At 49.6% G+C, this 18,086-nt stretch overlaps 2 protein-coding genes and 1 long non-coding RNA gene across 5 annotated transcripts in view; 2 read left to right on the top strand and 1 right to left on the bottom strand.

Moving 5' to 3' along the window:
- The window catches only part of CASP9 (caspase 9), a 23,526-nt gene extending 20,327 nt beyond the window's left edge, over positions 1-3,199 (top strand). For all 3 annotated transcript variants that reach the window (XM_084962990.1, XM_013998997.3, XM_003127618.5), the window contains one exon: positions 931-3,199. In XM_084962990.1, coding sequence (XP_084819116.1) covers positions 931-1,020 — 90 coding nt within the window. In that variant the 3' untranslated portion in view covers positions 1,021-3,199. The remainder of the gene's footprint in view (positions 1-930) is intronic.
- Positions 2,095-18,086, bottom strand: CELA2A (chymotrypsin-like elastase family, member 2A). Its single transcript, NM_214109.1, is given in 8 exon segments — positions 2,095-2,195; positions 5,459-5,611; positions 7,302-7,447; positions 9,849-9,985; positions 13,369-13,497; positions 14,631-14,728; positions 17,407-17,495; positions 18,021-18,086. Coding segments are annotated over 8 exon segments (810 nt in total). The 5' UTR covers positions 18,061-18,086; the 3' UTR covers positions 2,095-2,177.
- On the top strand, positions 7,716-15,689 carry LOC110261100 (uncharacterized). Its single transcript, XR_002344912.2, has 4 exons — positions 7,716-7,809; positions 11,581-13,481; positions 14,027-14,116; positions 14,292-15,689. It is a non-coding gene; the product is annotated as an uncharacterized LOC110261100 (long non-coding RNA).

Raw genomic sequence — 18,086 nt, 5'->3', positions numbered from 1 at the left:
GGAACTCCGGACTCCATCTCTTCTCTCAACTTTTCTTCAGGCAAACCTTTCAATCTTATTTGAACTTTGCGAATTTTTGAATTTTGAAATTTGGGTTTTCTAAACTTACAGTTGAGTGAGTTCCCATCATGGCTCAGTGGAAACGAATCTGACTAGCATCCATGAAGACGCAGGTTCGATCCTTGGTGTCGCTCAGTGGGTTGAGGATCCAGCGTTGCCATGAGCTGTGGTCTAGGTCACTGATGCGGTTTGGATTTGGCATTGCTGTAGGTGTGGTGTAGGCTGGCAGCTACAGCTCCGATTCAACCCCTAGCCTGGGAGCCTCCATATGCCGGCTTTAAAAAGACAAAAACAATAAATAAATAAACTTATAGTTGAAATGCTTATGCTCTAACCCCTCTCCTGACACCCCTCCCCACCCAACACACACACACTTAAGGAGGCTGCAGCTAGAACTGTTTTTTTGTTTTTTGGTTTTGCTTTTTTAGGGCCACACCTGTGACATACGGAAGTTCCCGGTCTAGGGTTCAAATTGGAGCTGCAGCTGCTGGCCTGCGCCACAGCCATAGCAACATGGGATCCGAGCTGCATCTGTCACATGACCTACATCACAGCTCACGGCAACACTGGATCCTTAACCCACTGAGTGAGGCCTGGGATCAAACCCTCATCCTCATGGATACTAGTCGGGTTCGTTACTGCCAAGCCACAACAGGAATTCCCAGGACTGTTTTTATTTTCTTTTTAAATTTTTCTGTCCAGGCCTGTGGCATGTGGAAGTTCCTAGGCTGGGGAGTGAACCTAAGCCACAGTAGTGACAATGCCAGATCCTTAACCCACAGAGCCACCAGGGAACTCCCCACCCAGCCCCTCTTTGGAACTCTTCCTTCAGTCAAGAATTCACAGGCCTCCCTGGTTATATTTTCACAGGTCTCCAATGCTGTCTCAGTGAAAGGGATTTACAAGCAGATTCCTGGCTGTTTTAATTTCCTCCGGAAAAAGCTTTTCTTCAAAACATAATGAGGCTGGGACCCCTTACCCTGCCTTACCTTCCACCCCCAAACCTTCCGCTTCCGGCTGAGGCCTGGACTTTCCTGCAACTGCAGCTGACGCATGTTGAAGGATGCGGCAGCCTGTAGAGGGTCTGCTCTTCCCCCTGGGGCGGCAGGCAGGCTCCTCATTGGAGCCAGATGACCGAAGACCAGCGATGGAGAAAGAGGAGCAGAAGGCCATGCACACCACGGGGCTCTTTGCCAGCGGCCCGCTGTTCCCCAGCGACTGGCTGTGGCCTCTGACCCTTGTGTTTACTCTAGAGCGGGGCTTCTCCACCTCGGCACGATTGACACTTGGGGCCAGACAATCCTTGGTTGTGGGACTGTCCTGTGCCCTGCAAGGATGTTGAGCAGCCTCCTTGGCCTCAGCCCACTGGATGCTAGTGACACCCCTATCCCCTTCCTGAGTGGTGACAACCAAAGGTGCTTCAGACGTGACCAAATTTCCCTGCTGACCCCCCCTGGGGATCTATAGGAAATTCTGGCGACAAAGCAGCATCTCTTAGATCAGCAGTTTGGAGCTAGTAGAGTCTGAACAGCTAGAATCTGTGACTCCTCGATGCAGATTTAAAAATTATTCATGTTTTCCTAAATTGCAGTATTCGTAAAAACAGTCTAGGCGAACACTGACTTTCTTGCACCTCCTTCCCCCCTCATTTGCTCCAACTCTTTATTCTTCCCTATAAAGGAGATTTTAGCTTTTAGGGAGACATTTCCCAGCTCTTTTATTTTGATCCGCACCCCATCCCAGGACGATGACTGGGGTGGGAGCCACATGCTCAAGGAGGTTAAGTCACTTGTGCAGGGAACACAGTTAACCAGTGGACAGAGACGACCGGACTTGGATCCTCTGATGCAGCCTGTGCCGCCAGGTGCCTTCCTGACTCCAGGGTGACTGTGCCGTGTGACCCAGATGTCAGGCTTCCCCAGAGAAGGCCCCTCCCTGAGGCCTTTAACCTGTCCTCACTCCCGCGTGTTTGTTGCTTTCCAGGCCCTGGATGGGAGGACGGTTTGCTAATAAGACTCTCACCAAGATGTGTTTCATGTGGTTGTCACTTTATTATGATTATTATTTTCCTCCTGTGACCTTTCCAAATCTGAATCAGTCCCCAGGACTTCTGGCGATTAGTTATTTGCAATCACCTGCGGGACACACACAAGAAAATAATCAGGTCAACCTGACAGAGCCTTGCTTGCAAGTTCCCAGCTCCATGCTGCTGGTGTAAGTCAGGCGGCCTGCGGTGAAGCAGCTTCCCCCAGGGGCTCTAATGATGCTCTGGAGAAAAGATGTCGTCACAGCTTTTCACTGACTTGTTGGGGCTTCCTGTAGAGAGAGGTCTTAGCCTGGAGTGTAGTTTAGGCTTCAGGGTAGTGGGGAAGCCTGGAAACTCTTAAAAATTCTATGTGCCAAATGTATGGATGGGCATGTTTATAGATTTCATTTGTTTTTCAAAAGGTTTGAAAACCCCGAAATCGTTAACAACTGCTGCTGTTTGCAAGGCACCGTTATGCTCTTGGGGGGCATGGTGTAACCTGTTTTCAGAGACTGTTAACATCCACTAAACATTCTAACATGTCAATTCCATGATCAGTGATGCCTCTGGATCTCTGTAGCATAAATACTTTGATCGGTGTGCAAGGATGTATGTTCAGATGTATGTATGTTCATTGCAGCCATGTGAGTGCAGAAAATGGGAAACAGATGAAAGCGTCATCAGTTATATCCATACTATGGACTATTATTTAGCTGTTCAAAGGAACGACTTGGATATATAGGCTCACATGTAAAACGCGAGAGGGTGTTAAGTGAGAAGACTAGATTGCAGAACAGTATGAAGAATCAAATCCTATTTTTGGTTATGGTGTGTTTATATGTACTTATATAGATGCACATAAATAAATCCAGAAGGCCACACACCAAGCCATTGACAGTGATTATCTCTGGGGGTAGAATTGGGGATGTAAGACGGGGTTGGGGGAGAGTTTATTCATTGTTCTGTCTACTTTTTTTTACTTGATACACTCCTAGATCCTTTTAATGTTTTTTTTTTTTTTTTTTTTTTTTTTTTTTTTTTTTTTTTTTTTTTTACCAAATGTATGTATTACTTTCTAAAATAAAAATAAAAATCAGGCTGGTGAATGCTAAAGATTCATGTGTCACTGTCATTCAGCAAACATCTGTTGAAAGGATCAACGTCCTTGGCTAGCCATCTCCTTTCGCCGCCCCCCCAGCTCTTGCCTTTGGTTGGCAACTTCCTGACCTTGGCTCGTCACCTGTCTGGGTTTGTCTGGGCAGGTGCTCTGCAGCACCTGTGTGATACTCCGAGCTGCACGGTGTGCCCCTGGGCTGGGACCAGTGCAAGGTTCCACTGGCCCCTCTGCAGTTGCCAGGATGGCCTCCATTAGAGGACAGCTGGCTGCTGGGCTCTGCTGTTCCTGGAACCTGTCAAGGGCACATGTGCCTGCCTTGGCTGCTGTTCCGGGAACATGGGACCTCTGCGCAGCTGCCTTGCAAGGCTTGCTTTCCCCATTGATCCTCTCTGACATCTGACCAGGCTTTTGGTTGAGGCCTGCTCTGTTGTCCCTGTGTCTGTGGCTGGGAACAGCTGACGCTGGGACCAAAAGACAGGACAATTGCTCCTGGCCCCTGCTCAGGGGTCCCCCAAGGTGCTGCCAGGACCAGCTGCATGGTGACTCATGGAGCAGCTGGTGCTGGAAAAGATCTTGGATTTGGCTGGGAAAAGGCCCTAAGCATCTTTCCATCTAATCCGTCGTGGGCCAGGCTCCTTTGAAATGCTGGTGGCACTTCCAAAGCTGGACTTGGGTTTTCCTCTGCCAAATTGGGATCATAGCTTCCCTCCCAGCACCGAAAAAACCTTGTAAATTGATGGCCACTCTCTTCTTTGTTTTACATTTGTCTCCAACAAACTTTTCTGGAAGAGCCTGTGATTACTTGTTGGCATAGAAATGCCAGCAGACAGATAAATGAGCAAGGAGCCAGCACGAACTAATGGGACAGCTCAGAGGAAGCCACCTGCTTATTTTGACAGTGCCCATTTGACAGTGTCTTTTTCCTCCTGGGCCCACATGCTCATGGCTGTGGTGTCATATTTGATTTTATAATGGAATGTGGGCTTGATTTAATTAAACAGTTTTCTGTAGATTAAAATAATGAAGTCAGAGGCCAGCTTTCCCTTCTTTGGGGGCTCTGTCACAAATACCACAACTCCCAATTGCTCTGGCTCCTAAAGTGGACGAGTCCTGGTCGAGGTCAAGTCCCATTTTACAGAAGAGCAAACCAAGGTGATGGCCATTCGAGGAGGTGGGTAAAAAAGTACCCCCAGTCAGCACAGTGTTCCCCACCCCCAGCATCCATCACCAGGCTTGATGCCTTTTCCCTCCTCCCCCAGGGTCCCCCTTGGGCCTGTCCTTCTTGTAATGACTCTCCCTGTTCTGGCTGCTTCCACTTACTGCTAATTGTATCCATGGCTGTTCCCAGGACTGTGTCTTTTTTTTCCAGTGCCATTTTTTAAAAAATATTTTTTCCTTTTTTTAAAAAAATTATAAGTGGATATTTAGGAGTTTCCGTCGTGGCTTAGCATTAATGAAATTGACTAGCATCCATGAGGATGCAGGTTTGATCCCTGGCCTCACTCAATGGGTTAAGGATCTGGTGTTGCTGTAAGCTGCAGTGTAGGTCACAGACATGGCTTGGATCTGATGTGGCTATGTCTGTGGTGTAGGCTGGTGGTTGCAGCTCTGATTCGACCCCTAGCCTGGGAACCTCCATATGCCGTGGGGGCAGCCCTAAAAAGACAAAAAAAAAAAAAAAAGATGTTTATTCATCGTTTTTAAAGAAATAGGAATTGAGCTGGTGTGGAAGTTTAAGAGGCACTAGTTTTGAACTCACAGAACACAGCTCTCTGGGGACACATTCACGGTCACAATGGGACCAATTCAGTCTCATGTCCCTGGCCTGGGCAAACCGAGATGATGGGTCACCCTACAGAATACCCAGGGGACCATTTGAAGGACAAATTTCCAATCATTAAGGCTTGACGGGGTCTCAAACAACCAGGTTTGGGGCTTTGCAGATGAACAGAGCATTCATTGCACAGGGGGTCTGGGTTTACTCATAGGTAAGCAAAAATAAAATACCCCATGAATCATGGGAGTTTGCTCTAGACGCTGCAGGAGTAGCCTCAATCCCTCTGGACAAGGCCAGAAATTGCAGAGGCCCATGGGGGGGGGCCCTTCAGGGGTTGCCCAGGTCAGCAGCCTCCTCCAGGCGGCTCCCCCCTTGCTCTCAAGAGCAGGGAGGGAGTTCTCAGAACTTAAGTGGGCATGGCTCTCGTGGGGCCAAGGTCAGGGCAGGCTGTGGAGACAAGGATTTCTCTGGTTCTTACCGAGTTGATCCAGTCGATGTAGTTGGAGACCCGTGTGAAGACAGAGGGCTTGTGGTAGTAGTTGCAACCGAGGGAGGACCCGAAGCTGACTATGCCGTGCACTTGCCACTGGCCATTAGCCCCCTGGCAGTTCAGAGGCCCACCGGAGTCCCCCTGGGGAAGGCCAGAGTTCTGTCAGGAGGGGCCTGGGAGCTTGGGGAGGGGGGGCAAGAGGAGGGAAGGGACTGCCCACAGAGCCCCATGTTTGCAGTGCATTTATATGGTTCCATGGCAGGTCGCCACGTTCTCTGAGGCCAGCCCTTGTGGTCACAGCTCAAGATGGCACCATAATACCACCAGGAGCCAGCATTTATTCTTCCCGTGTGCCTGGAATGGAGCTAAGCACATTTATAGGCCTTCTCTTGCTTAATTTTCACAAGGACCTCTGAGGTAAGTATTGTGAGTATCTTCATTTCATCAAAGAGGAAAACGGAAGCCCTCAGAGGTTGTGACTTGCCTGAGGTTGTACAGGCAGTACATGAAGGAGCTGGGACGTATCCCAGAGTTAGAATGCCAGGCATTCACCTACCCTGGCCATTGCCTCCTATTAACTGAGTTTCCTGGGGGCCGCTCTGCATGGGCAGAGAGTGTAGGGGCCCAATGTGACCTGAAGGATATATGAAGCTCCTTCCCGCTCTGTCCTCACTTGGCTGCAAAGTCTACCACATAGCAGCTTCTTTTGATTCAGACACTGTCTCCAGAAAGGATCTGTGGCAGTGACCATGAAGGGACACATAGGGCCATGGATGGGATTAATTCAACAGATAAACTTGAAGTCACCTTAGAAAGGTCCTAACCCAGGGAGGGAGTGGGAGGGATTGGGAGCTTGGGCTTATCAGACACAACTTAGAATAGATTTACAAGGAGATCCTGCTGAATAGCATTGAGAACTTTGTCTAGATACTCATGTTGCAACAGAACAAAGGGTGGGGGAAAAAATGTAATTGTAATGTATACATGTAAGGATAACCTGACCCCCTTGCTGTACAGTGGGAAAATAAAAAAATTATAAAAAAAAAAGAAATAAGGACTAATTTTCTAAATGAAAGAAAAATAGAAAAAAAAAAAAAAAAAAGAAAGGTCTTAACCCAGCAAATATGATCCCTTGGCTCCCTTCCTACACAGAGGAAAGAATAAGAGAGATGACAGTAATGAGAGACCTTGATGAGCCTCAAGGAGGGACTTCCCAGTGGTGAGGGCATGGACACTAATGCATGGAGAATCTCAAAACATCTTTTCTGGAGACTGCAAGGACAAAGGTCAGGGTCTCACATGTGTGAAGCTGTCTCCCAGTGCTTCTGCCCACAGGCAAGGAGGATGGATTCTAGGAAACTGGGAGAGTCTCCTCACCCTCAACCACCTTTGTTGTTGTTATTGTTGTTATTTATTTATTTATTTATTTATTTTTGGTCTTTTTTGCTATTTCTTGGTCTTGGGCCGCTCCCGCGGCATATGGAGATTCCCAGGCTAGGGGTCCAATCGGAGCTGTAGCCACCGGCCTACACCAGCGCCACAGCAACGCGGAATCCGAGCCGCGTCTGCAACCTACACCACAGGTCACGGCAACAACGGATCGTTAACCCACTGAGCAAGGGCAGGGACCGAACCCGCAACCTCATGGTTCCTAGTCGGATTCGTTAACCACTGCGCCACGACGGGAACTCCTATTGTTGTTATTGGTGGTGGTGGTGGTGGTGGTGGTGGTGGTGGTGGGTGGGTGGGTGTGTGTGTGTGTGTGTGTGTGTGTGTGTGTGTGTGTGTGTGGGGCGCGGGGGGGGGGGGGCACCTGCCTTCCTGCACTTACATTGCAGCTGGAAATGATGCCATCGCCACCCGCACAGATCATGTTGGTCTTCACAGTGCTGCCCCACCAACCAGGCTTGGAGCACGTGGCATAGTCCACAACCAGCAGCTGGCCCTGCTGCAGGATGTCAGGAGAAGCCCCGTTGGCTGCATGAGACCAGAAAGGAGGCGTTACAGGGACAAAGGGACTCCTGAGAAAGAGGGAGCAGCGGGTGCCTACTGGCTTCTCTGCCTAGCCCCTTTCTTTCCGGTTCGTCTTACTTCGGGCCCCCACTTAGGGTTGCAGTGGGAGCAGCCATGTTTGGCTCTACTGTGTCCTCACAGTTGATTGGGTAATGTCCTGGCCACTGCTGATTGGTTCAGGGGTGAACACCTGACTCCAGTTAAGCCAATGAGCTCCTTCTTCTGGGAATTTGAGGTTGACTAAGACAGCCCAGCTAGAGAGGCTGTAAATGTGGGAGCTGCTGGCAGTGGCTGGCGTTTTCTTTGCGGGAGAGAAGAAGGATGAAGTAAGTCTGCCAAGGAATTTTGAGAGAGGGTTTCCTGAGTTTCTAACAGTCTTCCAGCCCCTGGTTCTCTCCTTGTTCCTAAAGGCTGGCTGTGTCTCTGCCTTTGGCTGAGCCTCTTGAATCCTTGTAACAAACTCCTGTTTTTGCTGAGCTGGTTCCATGGGTTTCTATTACTTACCTTGGATATGACAGTGAGCCTGCTGGCATTCAGAGCTTCAGGTTGGGAAAATATTTGAATGTGTTGAAAGTAGAGCTTTCCTACTGGCTTCCAATGACACTGCCACCATCATTTTCATTACTATCACCACTGCTACTAATGGCAAGGATTAGTAGTAGTATAATCCTTCACTTGCATTTTATTAGGCTTTTCAAAATGCTGTGCTATCTTCACAGTAAATATTTATTCCTATTTTGACAGATGGGGCATAGAAGCCAAGAGATATTAAGCAGCTTAGCCAAGACCACTCTAATTAATTAACTCTAACTTGTATTACATTTTGCAAGTGTACAGCATTTTCTTTTTTTTGTCTTTTCCAGGGCCACACCTGTGGCATATGGAGATTCCCAGGCTAGGGGTCTAATCAGAGCTGTAGCCGCTGGCCTACGCCAGAGCCACAGCAATGCCAGATCGAAGCTTCATCTGTGACCCACACCACAGCTCACAGCAACGCCAGATCCTTAACCCACTGAGTGAGGCCAGGGATTGAACCCGCAACCTCATGGTTCCTAGTCAGATTCATTAACCACTGAGCCACGACGTGAACTCCAGTATAGGCATTTTCACATCTCTTTTCATCATCCCTTCTAATCTTCGCCAAGTGTATCACACAGCTAGTGACCATTTGACCCTTCCCTGGCTCTCGCTGCCACTGAAATACTTTTTGCCTGGGTGTTTTCTGGTAAATGAACCAGTGGCTGTGCTTGTATGTCAATAAGCATAAGATACATCTCTCACTTCTCACTTCTGCTGAAATGTCACGTGTCCTTGTTTTAAAAAAATTTTTTATAAATGTTTTTTTTATTTTTATGGTTGCACCTGTGGCATATGGAAGTTCCTGGGGCTGGAGGTCAAACTGGAGCTGCAGCTGTAGGCCTGAACCATAGCCACAGCAATGCTGGATCCTTAACCCACTGAGTGAGGCCAGCGATCAAACCTGCATCCTCATGGACACTATGTTGGGTTCTTAACCCTCTGAGCCACAATGGGAACTCCATGTGTCCTTGTTTTTGCAGAGGGTGATATTAATTTGAGTGTATGTGTGTCGATGTACCTCTGTAAAAAATGTATCACTTGGACTTATGTTTATGGCATTATGAAAAAAAACCCCAACCACTTATCTGCATGAGCCTTTCTAGAATTTTCCAAACCTCTGGTGATTTTATAAGGGGGAGGGCAGTTCCTCTGTTCCTTCCTATTGGCCTACTGTTATTGGATTTTTGACCCTTAGGGCTGATATCAAAAGGAGACCTGCGTGTAGCCAGGTTCTGAGCAACAAGGTCAGGTGGCATGTGGGACAGGTGGATTTTGAGATGGGGAGCAGAGAATCTGAGGAGAGCCTCAGAGACCTTTGTGGAGTTCCAGAATCCTGAGGTCACAGAGTGAATGCTATTTTGGACTCTGGCCTTGGGTCATGTAGAGCTTCTGTACCAGATGTCATGTAGTGTCTATAACTTTCATTCTGTCATAGTGACAGTGACAACAACTAACATACAGCACCTACTATGTGCCAGGAACTGCTCTAAGTGCTCATAAAGGATTATCGAGAACAGGTGCTGTTATTATCCCTGTTTTGCACATGAAGAAACTTCAGTATGCAGAGGTTAGGTGATGTGCCCATGGTCACACAGCTAACAAGTGGAGGAGCTGGGATTTGAACCCAGGCAATCTTAGTTCTTATCCATCTATGCTATTCTGCTTCTCCAAGGCAGCAACCGTTTCTTCCAGACTCCGATGGGGAGAGAGACCCTGACTGGACAGGGGTGACATCACCTCCTTTCCCCGCCCCCTTGGGAGATTGGGGCTCCCAGCACCCACTTACTCTGCAGCCTTCCCCAGCCTGTGACGTAGCAGACGTAGTTGTTGGGTAGAATGGTGCCGGCGGCGGGCAGGCAGCCCAGCTGGATCTTGTCGGTCAGGGAGACAGGGCTGGCCAGTTTGAGCAGGGCAATGTCATTCCTGGGTTGGTAAAGAGGCAGAGCATAAAGAGAGGGATAATTGGTCCTGTCCCCATTTTATTTCTCACTCTAGCCCCAGCCGGGACCACTGAAGGGGGTGCATCTTCCTTTGGTTGGGGCTGTGAGGGATTGGAGAGCAGCTGTGGTTAAACCCCAGGATTGCATCGTGTCCCTGGTGGAGCTTGGAGCCCTAAGTCTCTCTAAGCCCTTTCAGGGGAATGTGTAATTTTTACTTATTTATTTTTTTTAGGGTTGCAGGTGTGGCATATGAAAGTTCCCAGGCCAGAGATCGAATCAGAGCTGCAGCTGGGGCCTATACCACAGCCACAGCCATGCCAGATCTGAGCCATACTGGTGACCTGCGTTGCAGCTTGGGGCAACACCCGATCCTTAACCTGGTGCCAGGGATTGAATCCGTGGCCTCAGGGAGACAATGTTGGGTCTTTAACCCACTGGGCCACAACGGGAACTCCTCAGGGCACTGTTTAGAACACGGAGGGCAAGTAGATCTGTCTGGCAGTGTCCTCTCTGATGGGTTAGTTGGAGATGCCTGGTGGGCTGTGTTGACAAGGATTATGAGGCTCTGTCCAGGGTCAGCAAGGAAATAAGTCCATGGTTACTTGGCGACACCTGTCCTGGCCATATACTTCCCATGTTTGTTTTAGAAAATGGCAGATGTTCAGGCTGAAAGGCCTTTTTGCCTGTATTGCCCGTACTCTTTGCCTCTCTTCTGCCCTGAGCTCTGCCGCCAGATTTATCCTCTAATCTCGTGCTCTTGTCTAGGAAACCTTTAGTGATTGGCAGATTCTGTCTCCCACGAGGGCTGTAACGAGATATCCCATCCCATGGGCCCTTGCTGCGATAGGATGTCCTTTGAGAGGGGGAATCTTTTCCCCTGGTGGAGGGGGGAGCCTGTGATGTGGAGGAAGTGACACCACGTGACTTCTGAGACAAGGTCATGGGAAGAGATGCAGCTTCTGTCTGGTCCTTCAGGATTCCTGTTTTTGGAACCTAACCCCTGGGCCGTGAAGAAGCCCAGGCCACTCGGAGAGGCCATGTGTGTGTGGTCAGGACAATGGTCCCAGCGGATGGCCGGCCTCGACCACTCCCCCACCCCCAGGTGAGGGAGGAAGCCTTTGAGATAATGCTACCACCGGCCTCAAGAGAGACCCTGAGTGAGAACTGCCCCGCTGAGCCCAGTCAGACTGTGAAAGCGATTATGATAAATGATTGTTGCGGTCTGAAGTCATTACTTTCTGAGTGATTTGTTGTGCGGCAACAGCCAGGAGAGTGACACCGTTGATAGGACAGACAGTAAAGCCTCTTAGGGCTGACGGCCTCAGTTCTAACTCGCCTTGCCAGCCATCTCTCCAATAGTTTCTCTTCTCTTCCATCCCCACTGGACTGCTCCGGGCACTGCTCAGCGCCACCTGGCCATCCTGGGACCAGTCCCTGTCCTGGCTGCTCTCCTGACTTGAAAAGCCCCCTCTCCACTCTCTGCCCGCCTATTTCCTCCCTGTTTCCTAGGGCTTTCCTGGACACATCCTGTGTCATTTTGTGGCTTTCCAGTGTCTTGTCTGTGTGTGTTTCTTCTAGTTGTTAAGTCCCATTGGGGGCAGAGACCAACTCATGGACCCCAGGATCCTTCGTGAGCCATCATCAGCACTAGACCACAGTAGGCTGCCTGGATGAAGGATGGTGGAGCGTCTTGGCCACTGGGCCTCCTCCTGCTCTCCCCGGGGCTGTGAGGTCAAGCCTTCTCGAAAATTCGGCAGAGTGAGCTCTCTGGGCAGCCATGTAAGAGTGGCATCTTGGGCTGCAGAAGAGGCTGTGCATGTGGATAAATTATGCAAGTTTGAAGTGATGGCTGATTCTTCTCACTAGAGGCCCTTCTGAGCTGAGACCTGCTTTTTCGGGTGGGAGAGGATGACCTCTCCCCTGGGTTCTGGGAAGGTGATGGGGAGGCAGGAAAAGGGAAGATTACCTTCTGTCCCCAGTGGGGAGATGACGACAGTGATGACGAAAGTACATTGAAGGTGTGCTCAGATCAGGCCTCTGCTGTGTAACTTACGCCTGATCTAATGCTACTTTCTGAATCTGCAACTTCAGCCAAGTTCCCTAACTTCTCTAGGTCATGGTTTCTCATCTGTGAAATGAAGATAACCATAGTACTTCCTGCCTGGGGCTGTCATGAGGAATAAATATAACACTCAGGAAACATCTAGTATAGTGCCTGGCACAATGGAAACCCTAAGCGTTAGTTGGCATGATTGTGGGTTTTTTTTTTTTCTTTTCTTTTTTTTTTGGGAGGCCACACTGCGGCATACAGAAGTTCCCAAGCTAGGGGTCAAACTGGAGCTATAGCTGCTGGCCTGTGCCACAGCCACAGCAACTGTGGATCTGAGCTTCATCTGTGACCTACACCACACCACAGCTCACGGCAGTTCTGGATCCTTTACCCACTGAGAGAGGCCAGGGATCGAACCCGTGTCCTCATGGATACTAATTGGGTTTGTTTCCACTGGGCCACAGTGGGAACACCTACAGTATCTCATTTCATCCTCCCAACAACCCTAGCCTGTTGCCAAAGGGGAAACTGAGGCACTCAAAAGCTAAGGAACTCCCATAGGGCCCTAGGGTCATTATTCATGTCTAAGCCATCAGGCTCCAGAAGCTCGATGCCTAACCACCTCTGTGCCCAGGCGCTGCCTCCCAGCCACAATTCTGTCCATGGGTCCCCTGAGAGTTGGCAGGGTGACCTGTGCATCCAGCACCCAGCATGGCACATGGGACATGTCGGGTGGTCACCAAAGGCTGAGGGTGGACGGAGGATGGGATGTGTTCCTCTAAGGGGCGGGGGGAGCAGAGTGGCCATTTCCCTGCAGGACAGGGAAGAGCCACTGGGGGCTCTGCAGAGCTCTGAGCCCCTGGTCAGCTTCCCGTGTATCTTACCCCAGGCTGTCCCTGCAGGGTGTCAGGGAGGCTTTGCTGGGCTTCAGAGGCCTTGTTGGGAGGGGGCACAGGGTGGGGGAAGGCAGGAGGGATGTGTCCTAATCCAGGCATAGTCATAGGGCTTGCAGACCCCTCCCTGTGTCCCCAGGGCATGGCATGGAATAAATACACGTACAGCGAGTGCCTGGTGTGCACAGGGAACCTGCAGGCTTAACTGGCAGGAGACCCAGGTCACTCTGAGTCTCTGCCTTTCCCTGCCCCAGTCACATCCCAGCCCAGGCATCTTTGGGGCCAGTACCACTTGGAAGGGATCAGAACTCCCCCTCCCCCCGGCCTGGAAAGAGCACAGGCTAGGGGGGATGCATCCACCACCTTCTGTGAGACACCCCACCCCAGTCTGCACCCCTACCGACCAGCCCAAGTGCACAGTACCCGTTGGAGAGCTGGTTGGAGTTCCAGTCCTGGTGCACCACGAGCTTGGAGACCTTGACGGCCAGCGAACCGGGTTCATTGGTGGAGAGGCTGTGCCGGCCCAGCACCACGCGGTAGGTCCTGGAGGAGCTGGGAGAAATGGGATCGAGTGGGGGAGGTCAGCCCTGGGCAGTCCTGTACTCTCTCTGGGTCCCTCCGAGCAGGGACACCCCAGGTGATGCGCCCCCTGGAGGCCTGGTTTCCGACCATGCTGGGATGGGCCCAGGTCAGCTCCTGCTCAGAAAGCCAAGAGCGGGTGCTTGGGAATTTTTCTTCTCTCGGGACAATTGGTTAGTTGTAACATAACATAATGACTACCACCAAATAGTAATTATAACTATATTATACCAACTATAAACTATAATATACAATAAAAATTATAATAATGTCAACTCTCTATTACTCTGGGGGGAGTGAGGTGGATACAAAGAAAACAGCAGTCATTTGCGCTCAAGGGCATTTTTGAAGTTTAACCCCTCAGCTTTCATTCTTAGATGGGGTACCTGAGGCTCAGGGAGGAGTAACGGGTCCAGTAACTGTCACTTAGAACTAGTTAGCGACACTGCGGAGCTAGAACGAGGATTCCTGACTCCCTAGTCTCTGCTGTTTTCTCCACCAGCTCATGGAACTTGTGCTGCAGGTGGCGAGAAGAGACCACTCCTGGCAGAGGGACCCGGAGGAAACTCCAGCTGCTCTGAGATAAGCAGAGGTCGTAGGGGGGAAAGGGGAGAGGTGAACAGTGAATGTCACAGGGCCTTTCCTTTCCCTTGCGGGCCTTTATAACACTGATGGTTCATTTTTATTGAGCACTTACTATGTGCCAGCCCCTTTCATGCGAAGTCTCATGGAATCCACACTAAATTCCATTCTCTGCTTCTTCGCAGGTGATGGTATTGAGGCTTGGAGAAATCATTCAAGTAACCTGGGGGATCCCAGTTCCAGATCTGGAGGCCACATCTAGTTCCCCCAAGAGGGCAGGAAGTGGGCCTCCTCCTTCCCTACAGCCCCCCGCCCACACACACACCCTGCCGAGGACACTCCTTCCATGTCACGTATGGGTCCATCAACTGACCAACGGACTGAATACAGATTGACGAAAGCTTGTTTCTTGGCTGAGGAAGTGGTTGGGTGCCAGACTCCTTTATACAGGGTGGTTCAGGCCATCAGAGATGAGCACTGGCTAGTGGGGTGAGCGGGCTGGGAGACTGGGGAATAGCACTTACCTGATGCAGTGGGCAGCTGTCAGGACCCAGCTCTGGTCCACCAAAGTCCCTCCGCAGGTGTGGCGCCACTGGCCACTGGAGTCGTACTGCAGGGAGACCTGGGAAGAAGTGCAGGTGCTCCAGTCACTGAAAGGGCCCGGCCCCTCTGCACTGCAGTATCCCAGCCCTGGGAGCCGGGCCAAGAAACTCAGTAATCAGGATAAATAGCATTTTAATTTGTTTTTTTCTTTTTTGGGCCGTACCTGCAGCATATGGCCCCAGGCTAGGGGTTGAATCGGAGCTGCAGCTGCCGGCCTATACCACAGCCACAGCAATGCTAGATCCAAGCTGTATCTGCGGCCTATGCTGTGGCTTGTGGCAATGCTGGGTCCTTAATCCACTGAGGGAGGCCAGGGATCAAACCCGAGTCCTCATGGATACTAGTTGGTTTCAATGGGGAACTCCTAACATTTTTTTCTTTTTTTTAAGATTTTAGTTTTTTCTATCATAGTTGGTTTACAATGTTCTGTCAATTTTTCCGTGGCCGTGGTGTAGGCCAGTGGCTACGGCCCCAATTCGACCCCTAGCCTGGGAACCCCCTAATGCCATGGGTGCGGCCCTTAAAGACCAAAATAAAATAAAATTAAATTAAAAGTTCCCAAGGCAAGGGTGCATTTGTACAGGCAATGTCCTGAGAGGGTGAGGGAATATTTCGGTAGGCACCACTGGTTGGTTCTCAGCAAAAGGGTGACCTCTGCTGATGGGGGAGGTTTAGGGCTTCTCTTCCAACTTCCCAGAAAAAAGATAAGAGTGGGAGCGTAAGAAAAGTAAAAGAACTGACGAAAGGACATTTGCCAGATATAGACATTCTGAACTAGCAGCCACCGTGCACGGCTGAAGCTCTCTTAATTGAGGGAATGGGTGTTACCCTCCCCTCCGAGGGCGCCCCAAACACGCCCGGCTATACCCCTGACATTGTCAACTCAACCCCATTCAAACTTTTTTTTCTCCCAAACCTGTTTATGCCTGTTGTGCTTAGTTTGTAATCCTGTAAACTGATTAAACATGTACCCAATGACATAGAGGTTCAGAAAGAGAGTTGTGATATAATCGGAAACAAAATCAAGTGCTTGAAAGAAATGGGATAACCAGGACTTTTAAAAAATCACGGTGGAATCAACGAGAAAACCGAAAAATTGAGACAAAAATTTACAAAAATCTGGAAGGGCTCCTTCAGATTGCTCCTGAGTGTTTCCACTGCTCTACATTTAAAAAATGGAATTACAGATGATATATTATGGGAGGTGGTTTATACAAGACAGATTGGTGAACAAATGTGTATTTGTAAGGTTTAAATTAAAATGCTGGGAGTTCCCGTCGTGGTGCAGTGGTTAACGAATCCGACTAGGAACCATGAGGTTCCGGGTTCGATCCCTGGCCTTGCTCAGTGGGTTAAGGATCCAACGTTGCCATGAGCTGTGGTGTAGGTTGCAGACGCGGCTGGGATCTGGCATTGCTGTGGCTGTGGTGTAGGCCGGCGTCTACAGCTCCGATTGGACCCCTAGCCTGGGAAACTCCATATGCCGTGGGTGCGGCCCTAGAAAAGACAAAAAGACCAAAAAAAAAAAAAAAAATTAAAATGCTTAACAAGGGAGTTCCTGTTGTGCGCAGCAGAAACGAATCCAACTAGGAACCGTGAGGTTGCAAGTTCAATCCCTGGCCTCACTCAGTGGGTTAAGGATCTCACTGTGGTTGCAGACTTGGCTCAGATCCTGTATTGCTGTGGCTATGGTGTAGGCTGGCAGCTGCAGCTCCAATTCGACCCCTATCCTGGGAACTTCCATGTGCCGTGAGTGTGGCCCTAAAAAGCAAAACAAACAAACAAACAAACAAAAAAACACAAAACAAAACTTACAAATGTATGTGTGGTTTCTAATAACTTCTCTATAACCAAACTTTCAATTACTCAGTCTCAATTACTCAGTAAGAGAGATTTTACTATATTTGTTTATGTCTCTATAAGCCTCACTTATTTCCTCTGGGAGTTTTACTAGTGCACTAACAGGTTCTAGTAATTTGAGTCTTTGCCCCACCCAGCATTTTTTTTTTTCTCTTTAGGGCTGCCCCTGTGGCATATAGAGGTTGAATTAGAGCTATAGCTGCTGGCCTACACCACAGCCACAGCAACGCAGGATTTGAGCCATGTCTGCAACCTACACGACAGCTCACGGCAATGCTGGATCCCTAACCCACTACAAGGCCAGGGATCAAACCCGCAAACCTTATGGTTCCTAGTCGGATTTGTTTCTGCTGCGCCACGATGGGAACTTCCCACCCAGCATTTTTATTCTCCATATCACTAAGATTATTTCAAGGTGAGGAAACATTTGCTTTCATTAGTACCATCTATTTGTCTGTAGTTAAGAATTAATTTGCATAAACAGCACTGATTTGTTCCTAAAGCGAGGAATATGTACATAGGTGGTGATGAATGGTTCATAGGATAACAATACATTTGTAAGCAAGCATCTGTTGTTCATAGGGTAAGAATGTGTTTGTGAATTTGTGTGTATGGGTTGTTGGGTGGGGCAGCTCCTTACTGAGGCTGGAAATGGCACCTCTGCCTCCACCCCTAAGATTGATGGAGAGCCCAGAAATATATATTCTATTGGTGAAATTTCCCATCTTGCCCCAATCCTCATCTTTGCCTGTGCAACAGACCGCATGGTGGAGGGCAGAGGGGTGATGTGAGGTAGGTCAGGGCAGGGAGGCGGGAAGCGGAGTGATGGGGACTCACCTGCCAGGGCCAGCTGTTGGGCCTTGCATCTTCACCTCCAACCACCCTGGGAAGTTGGGGCAGGTTAGCGGGGAGCCCACAGCTGAGAGCTGTAAAAAGAGAAAGCATTGTGAGCCCAGGAAGCAATGACCTTAAAATCATAACCTACACTTGCTGAATTCCCAAGCCCCAGATAGAGAATCCCTGTTCTGGAAGGGTCCCAAGAGGTTGTAGAGCCCTGCCCTTTACTCCATTTCTTTGGAACGCCACTCCAGCTTTCTTTTTTTTTCTTTTCTTTTTAGGGCCACACCTGTGGCATATGGAGGTTCCCAGGCTAGGGGTCGAATCAGAGCTACAGTTGCTGGCCTACACCACAGCTGCAGCAGTTCAGGATCTGAGGAGCATCTGTGACCTATATCACAGCTCACAGCAAGGCCGGATCCTTAACCCACTGAGCAAGGCCAGGGATCGAACCCTCATCTTCATGGATCCTAGTCAGGTTCATTAACCGCTGAGCCATGACAGAAACTCTCAGCTTTCTTAATAACCACAAAACTGAGTCCAAGGGTGCAGGGAGGGCCTGTCTCCAGTTCCACCAGGGGACTGAAAAAGTGCCTCTGGGTGACAGGGCTTACCTCCAGCCACCAGTGTAGACAGCAGTAGGGCCCTGATCATGGTGTGTCTGTTGGAGTCCTATATGT

The sequence above is a fragment of the Sus scrofa genome, chromosome 6 (genome assembly GCF_054392235.1).
Source record: "Sus scrofa isolate SSC_HxYL_T2T_F1_AM1 chromosome 6, Sscrofa_HxYL_maternal_Yorkshire_Landrace_v2.0, whole genome shotgun sequence".
NCBI classification, from domain to species: domain Eukaryota; kingdom Metazoa; phylum Chordata; class Mammalia; order Artiodactyla; family Suidae; genus Sus; species Sus scrofa.
This window is presented reverse-complemented; position numbering and strand designations above follow the sequence as displayed.